The sequence below is a fragment of the Schistosoma mansoni genome, assembly GCF_000237925.1.
Source record: "Schistosoma mansoni, WGS project CABG00000000 data, supercontig 0129, strain Puerto Rico, whole genome shotgun sequence".
NCBI lineage: Eukaryota > Metazoa > Platyhelminthes > Trematoda > Strigeidida > Schistosomatidae > Schistosoma > Schistosoma mansoni.
This window is the reverse complement of record NW_017386036.1, coordinates 553665-573157: the sequence shown is the minus strand read 5'-3', so window position 1 is coordinate 573157 and position 19493 is coordinate 553665. Positions and strand designations below refer to the sequence as shown.

The following is a 19493-nucleotide window of genomic DNA, read 5'->3' as shown; positions in this document are numbered from 1 at the left end:
CAGTGGTATGAATCATTATTCACAAGCATACTGGGTTTATATAAAACAGACCACATGTACCAAAAAATAGATAAATAACATTTGTACAATAATTGGCCAATGTGGCTATGGATAGGGGGAAAGTAATCAATAACAATAGTTCAAAGGTCAAAACAAAGGTTATGGTAAGAGGAACACGAATACAATTAGGTCAGTTATTTAACAACTATACAATAGGAATTAGGCATATTACCTTTGTCCATAAATATACATTCATGATTCACCAGGGGATATAACAAACATTCTACATTATTTCTAGAACAAAAAATTATTCCAATAAGCCTACCGACCAAAATATTTCAACTCAAAAATTGATTCATGCCTTTTATGTGATTACTGGTAGGTATAGTTTTCCATAAAAAGCACCACAATAGGAAAATATAAACATATAGTTATTTACTGAACAGATAACTAGAAAAACAAATATACAAACATAATTCAACACAAAGATTTCTGGGTTCAAGGTTTCACACGTCGTATAAGAATAGAGAATCAACAAAAGTGAAAAAATAAGATGAAATAAACCGTTTTTAGTTCAGGAAAATATAAGTATAGGGAAGAAGTAAACGATCACTTATTAACAGTTCTATTGTGATCGAACCCGAAATGAAAATGAAGAAACTAGTCCACTTACTTAAGTAAAAACAGAAGAAAGGAACCATCTGTTAATTTTATGAAATAAAATTTACTCGCATACGTTTTAAGTTCATATTTTCATACTTCTAGTATGTCTGTGAAAATAAGGTGATCGCTTTGAATGTTTAGATTTTAGTAAAAAAACATGCGGGATCTAGAAAAACAGTAGTTCAAGATACTGAGTAAAGTCAGATAATGTTTACTCTACTTCTGTCTTATTTATAAAGTGTACGTATTTTTAACAAAAACTTAAAAGGACTCTTGTATCACTAGTCACAAAATAATACCACCATTTTTAGGTTTGACTTTATTACTTAACATAAAAAGCCAACGTTCATGAAAGTTTAGCGACCTAAGGTCACTAGTCATTAAAAATAATTTCAATAGTCCTGTTAGATAGTTACAACTTATTGGTATTGGTGGATTTGTGATTGCAGAATTTTCATAGTTTGAACCACGGACTGACTAAAGCTAAACATTAAAACCGTTGGATAACGCTTCAGTGATCTGGAGACAGTATTCGCGCGCGGGACTTAAGGTCTTAAGTTGGACTTTGACATGAGAGGCCGGATAAGTGCACTTCTGTGATGTCCCAAATTAGGACATATTGACCGTCCAATGCTTCTAGTCTTCAATGGTTGTCGTTTCGCGATTCAAAGCATGAAAATCAGGAATTAGTTTACCACAATTCTGTAGTTTAAGGGTTTTAGGTCAGCGATCACATAAAAGTAAATGCACACCACAAATCTCAAGGTACCATGATAAGCTAAGTGTGTTCATACGTTTGGGGACTAACGTTACCCTGTGTTTCTAATCCTGTCCGTCAGTCAGTTAGAAGAATATAGATGAGTACGATACTTCTTAGAAACAAATAGTGGAGGGAAATTGTTCGTGAGCGGTAGATCTATGCAAACTAATGTACATCGGCACACACAAAACAGACAAAAGCACAGTCCGAGGGGTAGAATTGAAAACATCGACCCTAAAATGCACACCTTGCTTTATCCCTCGAATTTCCTTCTCCAGCGGTAAGGTCTCAACAAGTACGGAGCTAACACAGAAATACCCACAAACTGGTCGTGTGTGATTGTTCTCAAGCAGTGGTCCCTTGGGAACTGTGGTCACGCTCTCACATCACTAAGACCACTTCTAAACCGATTATCTTTCCGGGTACCTCTAGAAGAACCCTTCCACAGTGTGGGCAAGCGGGAAGTGATAACCCCCCTCATGTCTCTAACAGCACTCAAGATCACTATATTCGTAATCAGTTTCTCTCTTCAATTTCTACTGATCCTCCTACCTCGATTATCAACTCCATACTTCCCCTTTCGACTTCCTACTCGAATGTCACCATGGCCAACGATTCTGGTGAGTGAAATACTGTCTCAGGTCTATTAAAACCTCGTTTTGAGCTGCATATTGGAGCCCTCGACGTACGTAACTTATGTCAAATCGGCCCTCTTGGCTGATACGCCATCGATGTATGCCGTGTCTCCGAAACACGCATACAGGATCCTAGTGGGGTCATTCACTTGACCTCATCTCGCCAAAACGGGGAACTGACGAGATACACCCTCCGTGTATCTGGCGACCCGGTGGCTAGTTCTCGTGAACTGGCAGGTGTAGGCATAGCACTTAGTACAAGGGCAGAACAAGCACTACTAGAATGGATCCCCGTTAACAGTCGCCTTTGTGCTGTTCGGCTACATGGCTCCGTAAGAACTCGGAAGGATAGGGACACACGTCGTTGCCTTTTCGTCGTTTCTGCCTACGCTCCCACAGACTGCAGCGCGGATGAAGTGAAAGATGATTTTTATAGAAAGCTCTATGAACTTCTTCATGAAGCTAAACGCTCAGACATAGCACTCGCCCAAGTACGTAGCTTAAACCAAACAGAAAGACATTCAAGTGGGTATTTTAGTATTCTGGCTCAACGAACCGATAATGGTGATCGTCTGTTGCAACTATGCTCAGACAATCGTTTATTTTTAGCAAGCACTAATTTTAAGCATAAGGAGAGAAATCGTCTAACATGGCGACCACCTGCACCAAACCAACTATGGACTCAAATAGGCCATATTGCCATCAGTTATCGTTGGAGATGCTCGATAGAAGATTGTCGCTCGTACTGGAATACATATTTTGACTATGATCACGCCTCAATGCGAGCACGAATCTGTCTGAGCCTCACTGAAGGCAGAAAAACTAATCTAAGAAAACCCATTAGAATTGAACTGGAGGACGAGAAAGCCAAAAGTAAGTTTCAAGAACAACTGAGTTCACATCTAGACAATTCTGAAAACAAGACTGACCCAGATGTTGCTAGGAAAAATAAACGAACAGCTGTGGAAACAGCAGCGACATCTACTGGTGATTTGAATATGGTTGCGGAAAACCAGTGGATTTCTACTAAGTCTATTGCATAAATAGCTTCTCGTAAACTCATCACATAAGACTGCGAACACAATAAAGAATGAAAACAAGTCAGATCTAGGTTAACCAAAAGTATAAGAAACGGCCGTGAGCGGTGGTGCGCGACGAAAGCAAAAGAGATGTAAAAAGCAGCGATTGTAGGCGACATCAGACAGCTTTTCAGACTGATAAATGAGACTGTAATTAAGAAATTAAGAGTAAGTAAGACTATCTCGGATAAGCATGACACTTATCTGCTCTCAGCCCAGACGTTTAGAGCTACGAGTGGAACACTTTAAGGAGCAGTTCAGCCCCCAAATGCCATGGTGAGGCCGAGAGTGAGAAGAGCCAGCTCTCCCTCTTGAAATGCTCTCATATGGCCACGTTCATACAACTACTGCCAAAGAAGTCATACTCACTGCCTTCTCGCGGCGGATGTATTGTTCACGAAATTGAGAAAACGGAAAGCGAATGTCTGACGCTTTAACCGGGTCGGTGGACACGGAGGGTCCTACTGAGGCAGTTGGAAAACCCTGATTCCAAACCAATGGTGCACATAGGCTCCAGGATGCTTAAGGAGCGAATGCCATATGAACCAGTCATCGGTCACCGGCTACCATGGGACTGCATCTCCCTAAGTTGCTCTGCTACCTTGTGGATTAGACCTTTAGGGTCAAAGGCTCCGGGTGTGGCCCCCCAAGAAAACCAACTGCTTCGGTCTGGGCACGCGGGCAGTATTATATTTGTTTATTTAAACACATAAACATTGGTACAAGAAAGCAACAAATAGATATGAGTCACATAAATCATTCAATTTGTGTGAGAGCTGGGATACACCTACCAGCATGGCTCAGTACAATTGTCAGTGACTTCATGGATTTGTGCCATGTTTTGGTCTGGCCGCCCCTAGCTTTCTCCCAACCTACTCCTACACCATAAAACATCGCACATCGGGGCAGTCAGTGGTTGGGCATACGCAACACATGTTCCAGCCAGCTCAACTGATGAAGTTTCACTACTTCATCAATCGATTTTCCATCCTTACCTAGTACCCGTTTCTTAACAACTACATTACTTACTCGGTGGTCGTCCCAGGATATACGAGCAATGCTTCGAAGACGCCTATGATCGAATACTAGTAGTAGTAGTAGTACGAATATGCTCTACTCTTATCGGTCATGTTTCACTGCCATAAAGTAGGACGGAACGAACTGTTGCGCAGTAAACCCGTCCTTTGGTTGGTAGACGAACATCTCACCCAAGTCATAAATGACGCAAGTTGACGAAAGCTAGACGAGTCTTCTGTATCCGTGCTGAGATCTCGTCATACACTAGACCACAAGGGCTGATGAGACTCTCAAGATAAGTGAAGCAGTCAACACGCTCAACTACTTAACTCCCTATCAGTAGTTCAAGTGCCGATGCAACCCAATCCTGAAGTAACATTTTGCATTTCGAGGAGGAAAATCGCATCCCGAACATGTCTGCATTGTTGCTTATAGTGGTCAGAAGACTGTACCTTGTCAGCGTGTGTTTAAATAAATAAGTCGGCTGGTCTTCGGCTACTCCACAACTAGTCACCATTCCCAAACAGCCTGAATGAAATACTGAAGTAGGTCCCCCGACTCTAATTAAAGTTCAAAAGGCCATAGCTAATCTGAAACGAGGAAGAGTAGCTGGTCCAGATGGATTGGCTTCAGTGGTCTTTAAGTATGACGATCCAGTTTTAGCGATTAAGTTGACTAATGTTTTAGCTAACATCTGGGATTTGGATATAATCCCATCTGACTGGTCGCAATCATTGATTGTCCGCGTGACTATCGTAACCAATGGTTGGAGACTGTGTGACATGGCTCAGAATCGATCACAATGGCATAGGTGTATACCCTCTTTATCTTCCCTTAAACGTTGAGATTAAAATTGCATCATATCTGTCTCCCTATACTATATCCTTATATACAACCTTTCTCTTATATATTACCACCACTAAATTAACTACTTCTATGAATTCGGTGTTCATCTTGTTGTGCTAACGAGGTATGACAACTTGGACCGATGCATATATGTGCCTGGTCCTATGTTGTAGCTGACTGACTGGCTAACCAATATATCAGAAGGGGTCAAAATCACCCTGTAATAACCATAGAGGGATTATTTTCACTAATATAACATCTAAAGTATCAGCCTTAATAATTATCGGGCACCTAACTAAGACCCGTGAACTGCAGACACGAGAAAATCACGCTGGCTTCAGACCTGGTCGTGGCTGCATCGACCACATATTCACTATTCGTCAGGTTTTAGAGCAGAGGTATGCTTATCGGCGTCCGACAATGGTGGTCTTTCTTGACTTAAAAGCAGCATTTGACTTTGTAGACCAAGAGGTTCTGCGACAGTGTGTCATTGAAAAGCGTACCTCAGAATAATATAGACCTTGTCAGGGATGTTTACTTGAACACTACCAGTCGAGTGAGAGCTTATGGCTAACGGTCATCTTATTTGGCAACCTCAAGTGGTGTCAGGCAAGGCTGTCCACTATCTTCATTTTTGTTCAATTTCATCATCGACCTACTGCTGGAAATAACTTTCTCGTCGTCTGAACTTTTAGGAATTAATCTCCTACCAGAGGGTCTACTTATTGATTTAGAAAACGTGGATGACCTAGTCCTGTTTGTTGAAGACGCTAATAAAATGCAGGGTCTTGGTAGCACTGAGCGACAATGCCAGGACATTTGGGATGCTTTTCTAACCCTGCAAGTGCAAGTTGTTGCTTCAGAACTGGCCTGCATCAACACCTGAACTAAGGATAGGAAGTGAAGTTGTTGAACGCGTCGACAACACTTATCCTGGAAGTCTGATCAGTCCTAATGGGTTGATGTCTGACGAAATCTCAGCACGGATTCAGAAACCTCGTTTGGCTTTTGCCAGCTTACGTCACCTATGGCGAAGGAGAGATATCCGTCTATGAATAAGGGATGAGTATACTGCGCAGCATTTTGCTCTGTTCTACTCTACGGCTGCCATTACGAGTAGTAGACACTCGTAAGCTACTAGTATTTGATCACAGATGTCTCAGAAATATTGCTCGCATCTTCTGGTACCACCAGGTACGTAATAGTGAGGTTAGACACAATGTATTGGGGAATGATGGTGAATCAGTTGATGAGGTCATGAATCTTCATCGACTGAGATGGTTGGGTCACGTGTTACGTATGCCTGGACACTGATTACCACGACGCGCAATGTTGACTAATGTTGGAGACGGTTTGAAGAGAGTTAGGGGCGGCCAAACTCAAATGTGGCATCAGTGCTTGAAGTCGCTAACTTCTAGTCTGAGCCATGCTGGTGGATGCAGACTATTTGTTTGGTGTCCGCGTGACTATTGTAACGAATGGTTGGAGACTGTGACATGGTTCGAGATCGATCACAATGGCGTAGGTGTATGCACTCTTTGTCTTCTCTTAATCCCTGAGATTAAAATCACGTTATAACTTTCTACGAACTAATTCTTTCTCCCTGTATTATATGCTTATACACAATCATTCTTTTATATATTACTACCATTGAATTAACTACTATGAATTTGGTGTTCATCTTGTTGTGCCAATGAGGTACTACAACTTCGGTTCTATGTTATAGCTGACTGACTGACTGACTATAATGATAATTAGAAGTATACAAATTATTCTTCTAACTAATGATTTCCGAAATAGTGATATATAAGGGTGGTTGAACGAGGTGAGCACGAATGAACGTACTGTATTTAAAATTTATGTTCAGCAGGCAATGCAGTACAAAGAAGTCACTATTTCGAACAAATACTACAAACACCACAGTTTAAATGGGAATACAGATTTCCGTAATCTCTTGTATGTCTTGTTAGCTCAATCATGTGTCTGTTCCACTTTGTATTCAGTATAGTCTCTATATGATCAAGAATGTATTCATTTGTATTGGAATTAATAGAAACCGGAAAGAACTCACTTCGGTTATCGCAGCATATTTGGTTGTTGTGACCGGTTTGCATATGGACCATAGATTTGTTGACCTGTTTAAGTAGACCTTTAGTAGGCCATCGAAAAGAAGTTCTTGGACAAAGATTTGTTGGCGATAATATAGTCTATGGACGATCTTAAAACAAATCTTAATTTACCTTGAGCCAGTCTGTAAACAGTCAGTATGGAGTAAGAATATAGTACACAAAACCAAAAAATCAAAGTGGATAAACTTCTTTCACATGGTCCAAAAGTTTGTCAGGGTTAGAAAATGGCTCGAAGGTTCTAAAATTATAATGTATACGGTAGAGGAACTCGTCCATATGGCTCCATGATAGTCGGTCTCTGGAGCCGTAATAGGGTCGCAAATACTTTTTCAAAGTCTACCACATAGCCTTAATATCGCTTGTGTGTACTCTGACTGTTTAAGCTTGTCATTTTTATCACGCATATATCCCCACAATACTCATCCCGCTGAACAGCCGAAGCTTCAGTAACATCTGCGAATATTGCAGTTAATGTTACTGGTGCTTTTATTATACAGTTCGTGGTAACTACTATGATTTTTAAGGTGTTGAATTTTTTGTGCGCACATGAGAATGAAAGGGCTTTGACGTTGCGTGCGATTTCCTTCACTTCGATCTCATGGTTATCAGGTTATCAAGTACCTCATTAGAACCATCTTCAGTGGACAATAACGAAGACTGTCTTTGAAGCATTCTCGAATTTTTTAGACCCGGGATTAATGATTCACAATCAGTGATGTGAACTTCACAATTTAGGATTGAAGATTTATCGTCTCTAATCAACAAGTCACAACACCCATGAGTAGGAAGTTTATGATCCGTAATAATCGAGGTAGAAACTTAGGTTGGTCTAATTATAGCATCGGGTTTCTGTGACTTCAAAATTCCAACTGAAATAGTGGATTTAATACTACCAGTGCCTACGAAAAAATTGTAAAATGCACCATTGGACAAATATAGTAGTTTTTGAATACTACATAAATTACTTGAAGTTGTAAATAAGGATAGTATATGACTAGTGCAATCATCCAAATTAAGAGAATCTGAATTGAAGAATTTGGTGAAGTGAACAGTTGTTTCACAAACTGACTGTATGTGTCCCACCTTACCACAATTAAAGCATTTAGTTTGACGAAATACACAAGAATTACGTGGTCGAAATTTACCGCAGGATAGGCATTCACCGAATCTGTGCTCACCTCCGAAATCTGGTTTGCAACTCATCAATGAAATTTTATCCACTTTTCACGACAATGAAGATTATAGTTAATTAAACGTCCACCTGTATGACCTTAAGTACTCATCGGGTTATGATAGCTAAGTTTTGTGGTAGAATTCCTGATGTCCTGGAATTTAATTTCATGCATCGCTTGATAATTGTTACACGCGATTCTAGCATCTTGGAAGGAACATTTCGGTATTTGTGTGAACTCTTTCCAGATTCAGTATGTTAATTCCTGTGACTAATGGATCACGCAGCTGGACGTGGGGTTGATCGCCAAAGTTACACCTGGTGGCTTGTTTCTGAAACTCAAGGATATATTCTCTAATCTTTTGGTTGTTCTGACGAATCATTATATGAAAATTCACTCTTTCACGGCATTCAAAATAAATACATTTTACAAAGTTTAGAGGTAGTTCTTTACTAGCTGCGTAGGGAAGTAAAATGGCTCTATCCTGGAACGCCAAAGAATTTAGCAAGCTGTAGACATCCTATCAGATGAATGTGAGGGAATGAACCACAATTTTATCATCTTTAACATTTTACGTGGTCGTACTCCGGATGTCAAACGTTTTCACAAAACCTTGGAAGCTTCAGAATTTTCATGTACATCCAACTATCAAGTTACGGGCTCCTTTTAGACTCCAGCATAATCATTGTAAGTATTCAGATAATTGTACTAACGAATGATGTTTGTGCGCTACGGGTGGATGTTACTTCCAGGTAGAGGCCTGCAGCTTTCTTTTTCTAGGATTCTCATGTAGCTGGATGGATCATTTTCTCTTGAAATAATGATAATTAACTCCATTCTGAATTATCTTCATATAAACTACAAATTCTATACCGCATGATAAGATCTCAGTCTGACATATTCATGATATATATGATCACATCCATATAATTACACATTCATTTTGACGATCCGATAGAACCATACTCAATCACTTTTAAACCGTATGTGATCATGTTTGACGAAGATTTGCATTCCATATTTGCATACTATTCCTTATATCGTGTTCGGATGCTATAACCCACATACTTTATGTATTTACAGGATCTATTCAGACTTCTACCTAATATTTAAAATATGTGTATAATCATGTGTGATAAAGCACTGTACTCATTATTTTTTGTACTATCCCCTAAATTGTATTTGGATGCTATTCTTCATTTAATTTCCGAAATTACCTGTTCAATTCGGTGAGTCTGTCATAGTTTTTGGTCAGTGTTTTTATCTAAAAAGATGTTTCATATATTTGGTCATAAGGCATCATCGTAATTCTAGATGATTATAATCTTTAAAACTGCTTATCTCTACACCCCAGCAATTTTTAATTAGCGCAGGTGTTCAGTTTATGTATGTACTATATATTGTACCCAATTCAATTGTTTGATATTAATTATCGACAGTTATAGATTGGCTTATTATGTAAGGTTATCTTTCCGTGCAATCTACTTGTTAAAGTTTACTAAATATGTACATTTATATATTACTTTACGCCCATACATCCTACATCTTTTTGTCATTTCCCACTCTTGCATTCCACTTCTTCACTAATCCTCACTACGCATTCATTCTTGTTTCAAACACTGGTTTTGATTACCAAACTATATTGAGCCCTTGGCCTTGATTTTTACACCTGTCTCTATTTCCAACACTTTGTTCAATTCATCTGCTACTTATCACTTTCTAATCATGTCTCAAAAAGAATTAAGGGCCCATACTTCCAGGCGTCCAGCCAAACGTAGGAAAAAGACTCGATCTAACACCGATACCGACACGATTTCTGGCAGCCTCAACGAGTCGAGCTACTTCGTTCATCCAGAAACAGATCAGCTTATGCCAGTTCTCGCCATTCTAAACATGTTGAAAACTATTGATAAATGGTGATGATAACCACTACTGAAACCATATGGATGATATAAGAAAGTTGCAAGTAGACATGAACATCCTCAATCCTCTTAAGTATCTCATCAACCTTAACCTCACAGAGATTCCGGATCAGATGGATGACACAAGTAATTTCCTAGATCGTGTTTCTTCAGAAGTGTTTGAGAGAATAAGATGATCTAGCAATGCACTTGTTTTTATCATACCGGACACATATGCCCCTAAATATATTCAGTCTATTCTGCTTAGAGCCAGCAATATGACACATTTACCATGTGTGTGCACAAGGTCAAAAAGAGGTAACCCTGGTATGCACTGGCCTATTCTGTTCCAATTCAACTCATCTGCAGACGTCGGTAAGTTTCTAACCTTCTCCAATACGATGAGACGAAAACAGATTTTCAGGGATGTTGAGATTCTTCCAGATAGAAAAGCATGTCAGCGAAAACTAGGAAGAGCTAGTTGCAGACCACAATCGTCAAGCCCTCAAACGCATCATAATCTTAAAGGTCATAAAATTAGGTCCAATTCTAAGAGAACCTCTGACTCTACGAACATGCTACTGCTGATAAACTCTCCTGAATCTCTTAAAGTTTAGAACCCATGAGAAAGTAACCCTAAAGTAAGTGGTGTCCATCCTCCTGAAAATCATGATTTAGATCTAACCCTAAGTAATCGTGTTGCTAACGAATCAGATAATACCGTTCAAATTCCTGTCAGTGCAACACCCGATTACAGTAACCGTGCAACGGCTAATGGGTATGATAGTCATAGCATTTATATAACTCTCCACGTACTGAACGTTGATGGGATAGAAGGCGATACAATTATCTATGTCTGTCCGAACAATCAGGTGTGTGAGTTTCCGAATGAATGTCTTGAAGCTATTGACGACTCCACTTGGGTTACAGAAAATGGTTGATCGCAAAATTATCTACTGATGGGCTACATATACAGACCACCTCATGCGGATACTAGCTTCGAAAAACTGTTAAAAAACATTCACTGTTAAAAGCATTCATTGCCTCTTATCAACCGCATACGTTTAAAATCATAGGAGGTGATTTGAATCTTCCGAACATTTCATGGAGTTCGACTTCGTTACCAGGTCGATATAACAAGTTAGTTGAAATACTAGAACTTTGTGGATGGATCAAACAAGATGAAAAACCAACCAGGGGGAATAATATGTTCCATTTATTATTTGCGATCAACAAAGACTATATCTCAGTGCACGTCAGTCATGGGTTTTTTATGTGTGATTATAAGGTCGTACTGAGTATTATTTATTATAGAAACACTATACAATTAGACTCTAACGCTTTAACAATGTACCAGAGCAGACGGTTTGATCAACAAACCTGGAAGTGCACCGGAACTATTATTCTATGCTTACCACGGGAATCTCTTCTTTACCACAAATAATATTGACATTGTGTTTTCTGACTGATACTGCAACCTGATATTTTGCCTTGACTGCAATACTTCAATTATCGGCCATGCTAATAGAGGTCAGATTACTTTTAAAGCCTTTAAAAGAAAGCTGAAAAAAGTGGAACATCGCTATCAAAAGCATCATGACATGTATGCGCTTCAGAGCATACTAAACTTGGTTGGCAGAACTGATTCATCTAAACGCAAGCATGACTGTGGAAAATAGACCCCAAGATAGTAAATGTTCAGAGTTATCGATAATTCGGTTTTTTCAAATCCCGAGTAAAACCGAATTCCCTTAGCACAAACAAATTCTTAATAGTCAACGGAAGCATTGTTGACGACCCGGATACTATTTGTGAACAATTCAGCCAGCATTTCTTGCAATGCTACAACACTCAAACCGAAATCTCTATCAATACGTTTACAATGTTGACACCTGGACATCCATCCAAAATTGATTCCATACTCACCAACATCAAGCATGCCATGGATGCCCTGGAGAGTCCTGTGACGGTGGACATGACGGAATTCCTTTACCATTTGTGAAATATGACAATAAACAGTTCCTATTATTTTTGGTTTAAAACTGCTTGATCTATCTATAGAATATGGAACCCATTCATCTGTATGGAAGACATCGTTCATCACCCCTAGGTTGGAAACGGGATCACTTGGTGATGCTATCAAGAACTATGGAAAAATGATACACAAACAGCTGTTATCATTTTAACTTTCGGTCAGCCTGATTAGCCCATCTTAACACGTGTTTGTGACCAAACGCTCAGGCCTCACAGCGCACATGGAAATTTTTGGTCGAATAACCGAGAGAAGAGATTTCGGGCAGTCAATGATAATTCTGTACTTCAAAGAGTCTTCGAGGAGTCTGATTCACGAGTTACTGAGTCCCGCTTATGAGAAAGAGCCCCGTTTTAGTCGTTTGACGACTGAACAGAAAAACAATACTTGCTCTTTATTAACTTCTAGAGCTGTAGTTTTTGTTGTCATCGATTTCGTGTATAAAAATTGTGGGGGGGGGGAAACAATTACTAAAGATGTTTTCAACGTCCCGCAACAGTTATTTAAATAATCAAAACTTTTAGGCCAATGTAACTTATATCACTAAATTTACTTAGCAGGGGATTTGGGAACGTTAGCTGGATATATAATCGATTTGAGGGTGTGGCTGAGATGAACCGTGACCTAAACGGTGGTCTGGAATACTACTTATGGATTATCCATTAAGAAAGTCATAGCATGTTTTGTATATACTAATAAGTGTGAAGCATATTATATTTTCAAGGTTAATGAATCTTTTAATTTATGTGTTTATAAATCGGTAGTTCAAAGCAATAAGACAAGCAACTGGCCTTAAGTGTTATAAGCCTTCATTCAAATGGGGCTTTCCCAGTGAATCAGACAATGTATTGATCAAGGGTCAGCATTGTACTGGACTTTCCAGGTGCAAAGTCAATTATCACATAAGAATGACGAATAGATAGAATAATGAGAAAATTCCACTTTTTGCAAACTCAGCAGCCACTTAAGATGGTGATTGGGGTAGTTGAACGGAAACCTCGAATCAAAGTTTCGCACATCTTGGAAGGACTGATGCTCCCTGGCAAACTCGATCCCGTGTAGCCGAGCTTCACAGCCAGAGACGTTACCACGGAGCTATTCGGGCCTCAAATGACCCGTCGACTAACTCTAACTACCACTCTTAATCTCAAAATAGCGAACATAATATCGAGTCAGTAAGAATATTAACCACACTGAAACTCAATCTATTCAATCCGATTAGCTTTGAGAAGGACTTCATATATATGACATCAGTCACTACTCAGAGATCAATCAATTGTTAATTAGAAACCACTTGTCGTCATTGTTTAGTTAATTAGATATCCTTACATATACGGAGTTAAGCTTATTAATCAAATAAAGGGGATTATTATTTTATTCAGAGTATAATAATGCTGAATAATAACTAAGACTGTTATGGTTTTGATTAATAAAATTACACCGAATCATAATTCTCAGGGTTAAGATCTTTTATTCTCACGAAAATATATCTTCCGATATTTGGTATTAATAGATGTGAAAAGAATCTTCGAAATGATCTCAGGGACAGTCTATACTAAATCCTTGTCCAACCACGTTCAAATGTTGATTTTCTGTATGGTAAGAATGCACAACGTTAATTTAGCGAAAATCAGAATTTAAAGTACAATAAACTTGACAGACCAGTTGTTTTCGTTCCACTTTCATGATATATATTTTCGTTAACAGTAAAGTAGAGACAATTGTCAAGACATAACTATACCCCTCTTCTTACCATTTACGTGTTAGTCTAAATTTACGCCTCTTCTCGATTGCTTTTTAAAGATTCGCGCGTTTGAGTAACAGACCCGAAGACCATTGAATTAGTTTTAAGCTGCTTCGAAAAAGGAGTCAGCAACATTCAATGCCGGAAACTCTTCAACCGAAAATTTATACTCCAGAGAACTTTCGACTGGATCTAGTCTCATTTTCAGCCTCTTTTAGCTTTTCAACTTCTCATATCGCTTGATAATGACAAGTCTTTATGCACAAAAATCTCTGTGCATTTCAGTTAGTGCCCCCCTTTTTAATATTAAATCACTTTCATTTGTAGATTTATATACTACCTTAAAAACTCTATTTTCATTTTATTCCATGTCATGCAGCTGAGTACACAGACTATAAAATTTTGACTTCATTGAAATGCTGAGCTGCCAGTCGGTTGACTAGCCTTTCATTAGGTCAGGGTCATTCTTAAAAAAAGTTACGGGGTACGTTTTATAGCTCTCTTTGACTCTATGAAAAATAAATGACCTATCACTATGATCAACCTTCGGTTTCTCATCTTTAGTTGAGGAATTCTTCTTTTCCTTCGTTATATTGGGTTGTTTTTCTTATCTTTTTTACTTTCGGCTTGTATAAATTACTCAGTTTTTACTTGGGTCACAGTTAGCGTCGGACTACACAGTTTGAGACTTTAAGAAATTGTCGTAGACCTGAGTGGTCAAGCTCTGTCCTGTTATGTCCACCGCTAGAAACAGGCCTAGCTCTACGACTGCTCATGCTGGGTGTTTCTCGACTGTTAATGTTCATAAGACGAGGCATCGAAGAAACATGCTTTAATACCCACATGTAGGTATCTTTATTTCCGTATTTTTGCTGGCAGTTTTTTTAATCTCTGTACACGTAAGCCAATCAGCTCTGATCTTACCGTGGGAGGTTATGTGTCGATTTGCGCATTTGCAGAGCAAGTGCCGTCCCATTTATCCTGATGGGGACCAGTAGCGTTGCACTCGGCAACAAACGTTTTGTTTACGTGCATTATTTCGATAACCTCATATAAAAAACTTGTTAAATCCGAGTAGAACTGACAATATAAAAACATTAATACGGGTCTAGTACATCTAAAAGCAGATGTCAGTTGCTGCAAACACCGTGATACTAACCTTTGTACTCATTGCAATAAATGCTACTGTCCATTGTGTATCAACCAATCTAGCACTAACAAATACCTCTTTCGTTGTTCATCTTCGTCCTTACATACTTCAAGTATTGTCAGATAACTTGGGGAGTAACTTGAAAAGGCAAAACCTGACGCCGGAAAATTTAGTTAAACTGAACCAAGGATCGTTAAATTCAAGTACTGCTATCACCAAAAGAAGTGTTGTGCGAAAAATGCTAGAGAATTCGTAAACGTTTGTAAATGAAGGACCAGAACAGTGTTCCGCTTAGTCGCTGATGTTATGTCTGTTTTTTTAGGTGGTTTAATCAGAACTTTCCGATATTTTGCGACCTTTTAGAGTTATTCGTGATTATTCATTTTAAATTGTTCTGAATTTGTTTAGAATCTACCAAACCTTGTTGGAGCGTTATCCGTTTAATTAAGGTACAGCGTGTTGGCGTTACGGCCTATACTGAACTGAATTCTAGTGAACTGTTGTTGCACAGCAAGATGGAAATGTTTTTATTATTATTCTTGGCCAAGTCAAGTCAAAAGAACTGGTGATACATTACAACTAATAATGGTAATAAAATCTGTCAGATAACCTAGAAGATTGGTGTAACTGAACCAGTAAAATGGGCGCTCAAAAGATTGGAGAGTATCTTTAACCAAATATGAGAAATAATGGTTGCCATCACAACAGACCTATTTTCTGAAAAAGATATGGTGTGGTGTCTTACACAACAACAACAACAATCCATCTTTAATGGTGATAAATAAGTAAAGAGTTTCGAGACGTATTACTTTATGTTTGATCCTACCAATGGATACCAGTAACTAGTTACGTCCAATAACACTAGTCAGTTTTCCTAGACAAAATTCTGAAATTCATTAAAATGTGGACAACAATTTTCCGTCATACGAGTAGCGTCGTAGCCATTTACATTTGGGAAGGACGAAAATTTGCAGTTCCATTTAAAACAAAAGTTCCCTTAACGCAGAAGGCCAAGTTGATATTTATATGTATAATATTTCAAAATATGTTGGAGTCATTGAGACTTTTCCTGACCTAAACTTAGATTTTCTGGTAATCCATCCGGATACTTTGCTACTTCACACTAAATCTTGGTGACAATAGACAGTGGCTAGGAATCATTGACATTCACGTAGTAAATACAGGTTAACCGAAACATCCTTAAGATTTTTGACGAACAAATTGAGATTTTTAAAGAAATTGCCTGGGTTCTCTTATAATTAGTTATATTCATTCGAGCTACTCAAATTCTAATCCATTTATCAAGGCAGAATATTAGTTTCATAACTAGGTGGGAGGAGGGCAACATTTTGTGTAGTACTTGACGAACGAAAAACTTACGAAAGCCGTATAGTTAACGAAAACAAACAAACATTAACGAGACGGAACATCATTATTACAAGAATCCTAGTTTGTTCTCGAAACAAATATCTCTACATCAAATGCATATGGTATCATACGATTTAATTTGTTGTATACATGATAAAGCCTCTTTCGAACGACAATTTAATTGGGGAAAAATGAATTTGTATATTGCGAAATACAATATTTATAAGACAATCTACTAATCTAATCTCTGCAGCGATACATTGTTTTAACTCGCACTGGTAATAAAGAGCGCCTTAATACAGCATTGAACGTCCTTGGTTGTATCCTGGTGGGATTGTACTGTATTAGTTTCACACAGCTGATACATCTTGATGGAGTATGACCCGGCTTCACCAACGGAGTAAGTTCGCTTTTTTTGTATATAAAAATCTAATTTAGTGAGTTAGAGGATTGTTCTCCGTCGCTTGATTTATCAGCTATTCCACTACCAAGTATGTGATATTTATAGTAAAATCCATAACTAACTAATTCTTAAGGGCCAATTAATGCTCCTATACCAAAGAGTGTCAGCGATGTATGTAATATTCCACTGCCGCCGGCTGCCAAGATAGAAGCTTCAGACATTCCCTTACCAAATCTACTCTAAAGTTGAAAATGTAGATGAATACGACCGCCGTTCTATCCTCGTTTGTCTTCTTACCTCCCAAAGTCTGACACAATGGAGTCCTTAGGACCTCTAAAATTTAGTATGCGAAAGTCTACCAAGTCTTTACCAGGTTCAGATGTGCCTACAGAATCATCCGGGGTTTTCGAATCATCTAAGGATGTAAAAGTTGAGGAGCCTAAAGCCATGCCTAAACTCCAAGCGATGATGAAAAGGTCAAAACCTTCTCAACTCCCTGTTGGTGTCTTGCCTGCCAAAAACAAATTGCCTGTTACTGAGGTCAAGACCGATTTGTTTTTACCAACTAAAGAAAGTGAGACTTTAAGTTCTACTTCAGATCACACCAAAGGTCTACTGTCTCATCCTCATCCTATTCCATCTTCTGATTCCAGTGATCTTCAGGCTATTAGTTCTATAATCAGTTCTGGACAACTGGTCCCATCTGGTACAGTTGACAAGTCTGTGGTACTTAGTAATAATATTTCGAATAAAGCACATATTCCTGGAACAAATTTACCATTGAAAGCCTCAACAATACCGAATTTAATGAGTCTAAATATCCAACCACTTCACCACTCTGTACCGATTGTTGCCACTCGAAATTTGATCCATGCTCATGCAACTGATCCTACTCTTGTTCAGGCGTCGATACCCCCAACTGCTGGAATGCAGTTTGTTAATCCCCAAAAGTTTAGATCTGCGCAGATGATCGCTACCCCGTTGATAGCTAATCCGGCTGTTGCGAATCAGTCTCAACAGAATGAGGAGACGCCGAAGAGCAAAAATGGTCGCCGTCGGTCAAGATCACATTCCCACAAATATCCTAGGTCACACAGACGATCTCGTTCTAGAAGGTCTAGCGGAAACCGGCACTCACGACGTCGTCACTCATCTAGCTCATCGAGTTCGGTGCACCGCTCTAGCCGTGCTCGCCACAGATCGCGGTCATATCAAAATTCTAAAGAACGTCACCGCTCATCTACTGCTCATGGTCATCTTAAAGGTAGTAGGAAACGCAGTATTGATCATAAAAGAAAGTTAGAAGCCGCTGAAAGTATAGGAAAACGGGAATCAGACAGAAAAAAGTTTCCTACTTCCCAGAAAAAACTGGACCACAAAGATTCACACTTGGAAGAGACAAAGAGATCTTATCATCGCTCAGGCACTCCCGAAAAAAAAAAGAAATTGTGCGACAAAATTGAACGTACATCATCTGTTAAAAAAAGCAAGACTAGCACAAAAAATGTCACTCGACCCGTCGTCAAAAGCCTTACAGAAAAAGATTCTGATGTTAAGCGAGAATCTGATAATGTGCAATACGTTCAGACGCAGAAATTAACTTCACGTATTACTGGTACACTCGAAGATGTTTACCGTAAGACCCAACCAAAAATGGGTTACAGACAGTCTTCGGAACAAACTGATAGTAATAATCCCTCGAATAGTAGCCCTAATTCATCATCAAACAGCGAAAATCAATCTCCTAGAAAGCTTATTTCACTTAAGCATGAACAGTCGAGTAATAGTAGCTCGACAGATTCTGACTCAAGTCAACATGAAACTAATCATTCAACCGGTGAGGTTAAACGTCGTCACAGTGAGGCTATCCGAAATGAACGACAAGTGAGTAATATGAAATCTCAAAAACGGACGTCACAGTCACTCCATCCATCCAAAAGTGTGAATATAGGTAAGGCTTAGTCCCTCCGTTGAGTTTTGGAACTACTAATGAAATTGTCACAGCTCCCTCTAACAATTAAGTAAACTGCTATCCATACAAATCATTCAGTACTTTGTATCTACGCCCTTGAGGTTTCATGACAGATCAACTTTTTGTCTTCTTGAGTATTGATTTAATTACATCTGAACCTGTGTGTACACTTTCCGTTTAGGTCAAGTAACATCAGTCTACAAAGCGCTGAGTGTAATTTTCAGCTGTATTTTTAAACCTTGTACATTTTGGCAATAAATTTTGTTTCTCAGCTGTGGTTTTTTAAGAAATCCTGTCAGAGTGAGGTTGTTATTCTTTGGCGATATCTCTTGGGGTGTTTCGTTTATCGAATAAGATTGACACAGTTTTATTGCGAGTGATCTGTCATTTGTTTACTCGTTTGTGTTGGTAGTTTGTGATTTCAGTTTAGGCGGAGTCTAGTACTCGCTAGTCTTAGCCACCATCCGCAGTGGTTGCTGTGTAGTCGTGTGAATCTTGGTCCTTCCGCTAAGATTATTTCTTAGGGTTTCCCTAACAGATTTTATTCGAATGTCTGGAAATTACCTTTTGTTTTGTAGATGAAATACCACTACCATCTCCACCTAACAATATACCCAATCGT

The 19493-nt window shown here is 38.9% G+C and overlaps 1 protein-coding gene across 1 annotated transcript; it reads left to right on the top strand.

Annotated features, from left to right (window-relative positions):
• Positions 1-17214: 17214 nt before the first annotated feature.
• On the top strand, positions 17215-18202 carry Smp_116360 (hypothetical protein; the record flags this gene model as incomplete). Its single annotated transcript, XM_018792752.1, has 2 exons — positions 17215-17953; positions 17988-18202. 2 exons carry the CDS (start codon positions 17215-17217, stop codon positions 18200-18202), a joined length of 954 nt encoding a protein of 317 aa, XP_018644090.1.
• Between the last annotated feature and the right edge of the window lie 1291 nt (positions 18203-19493).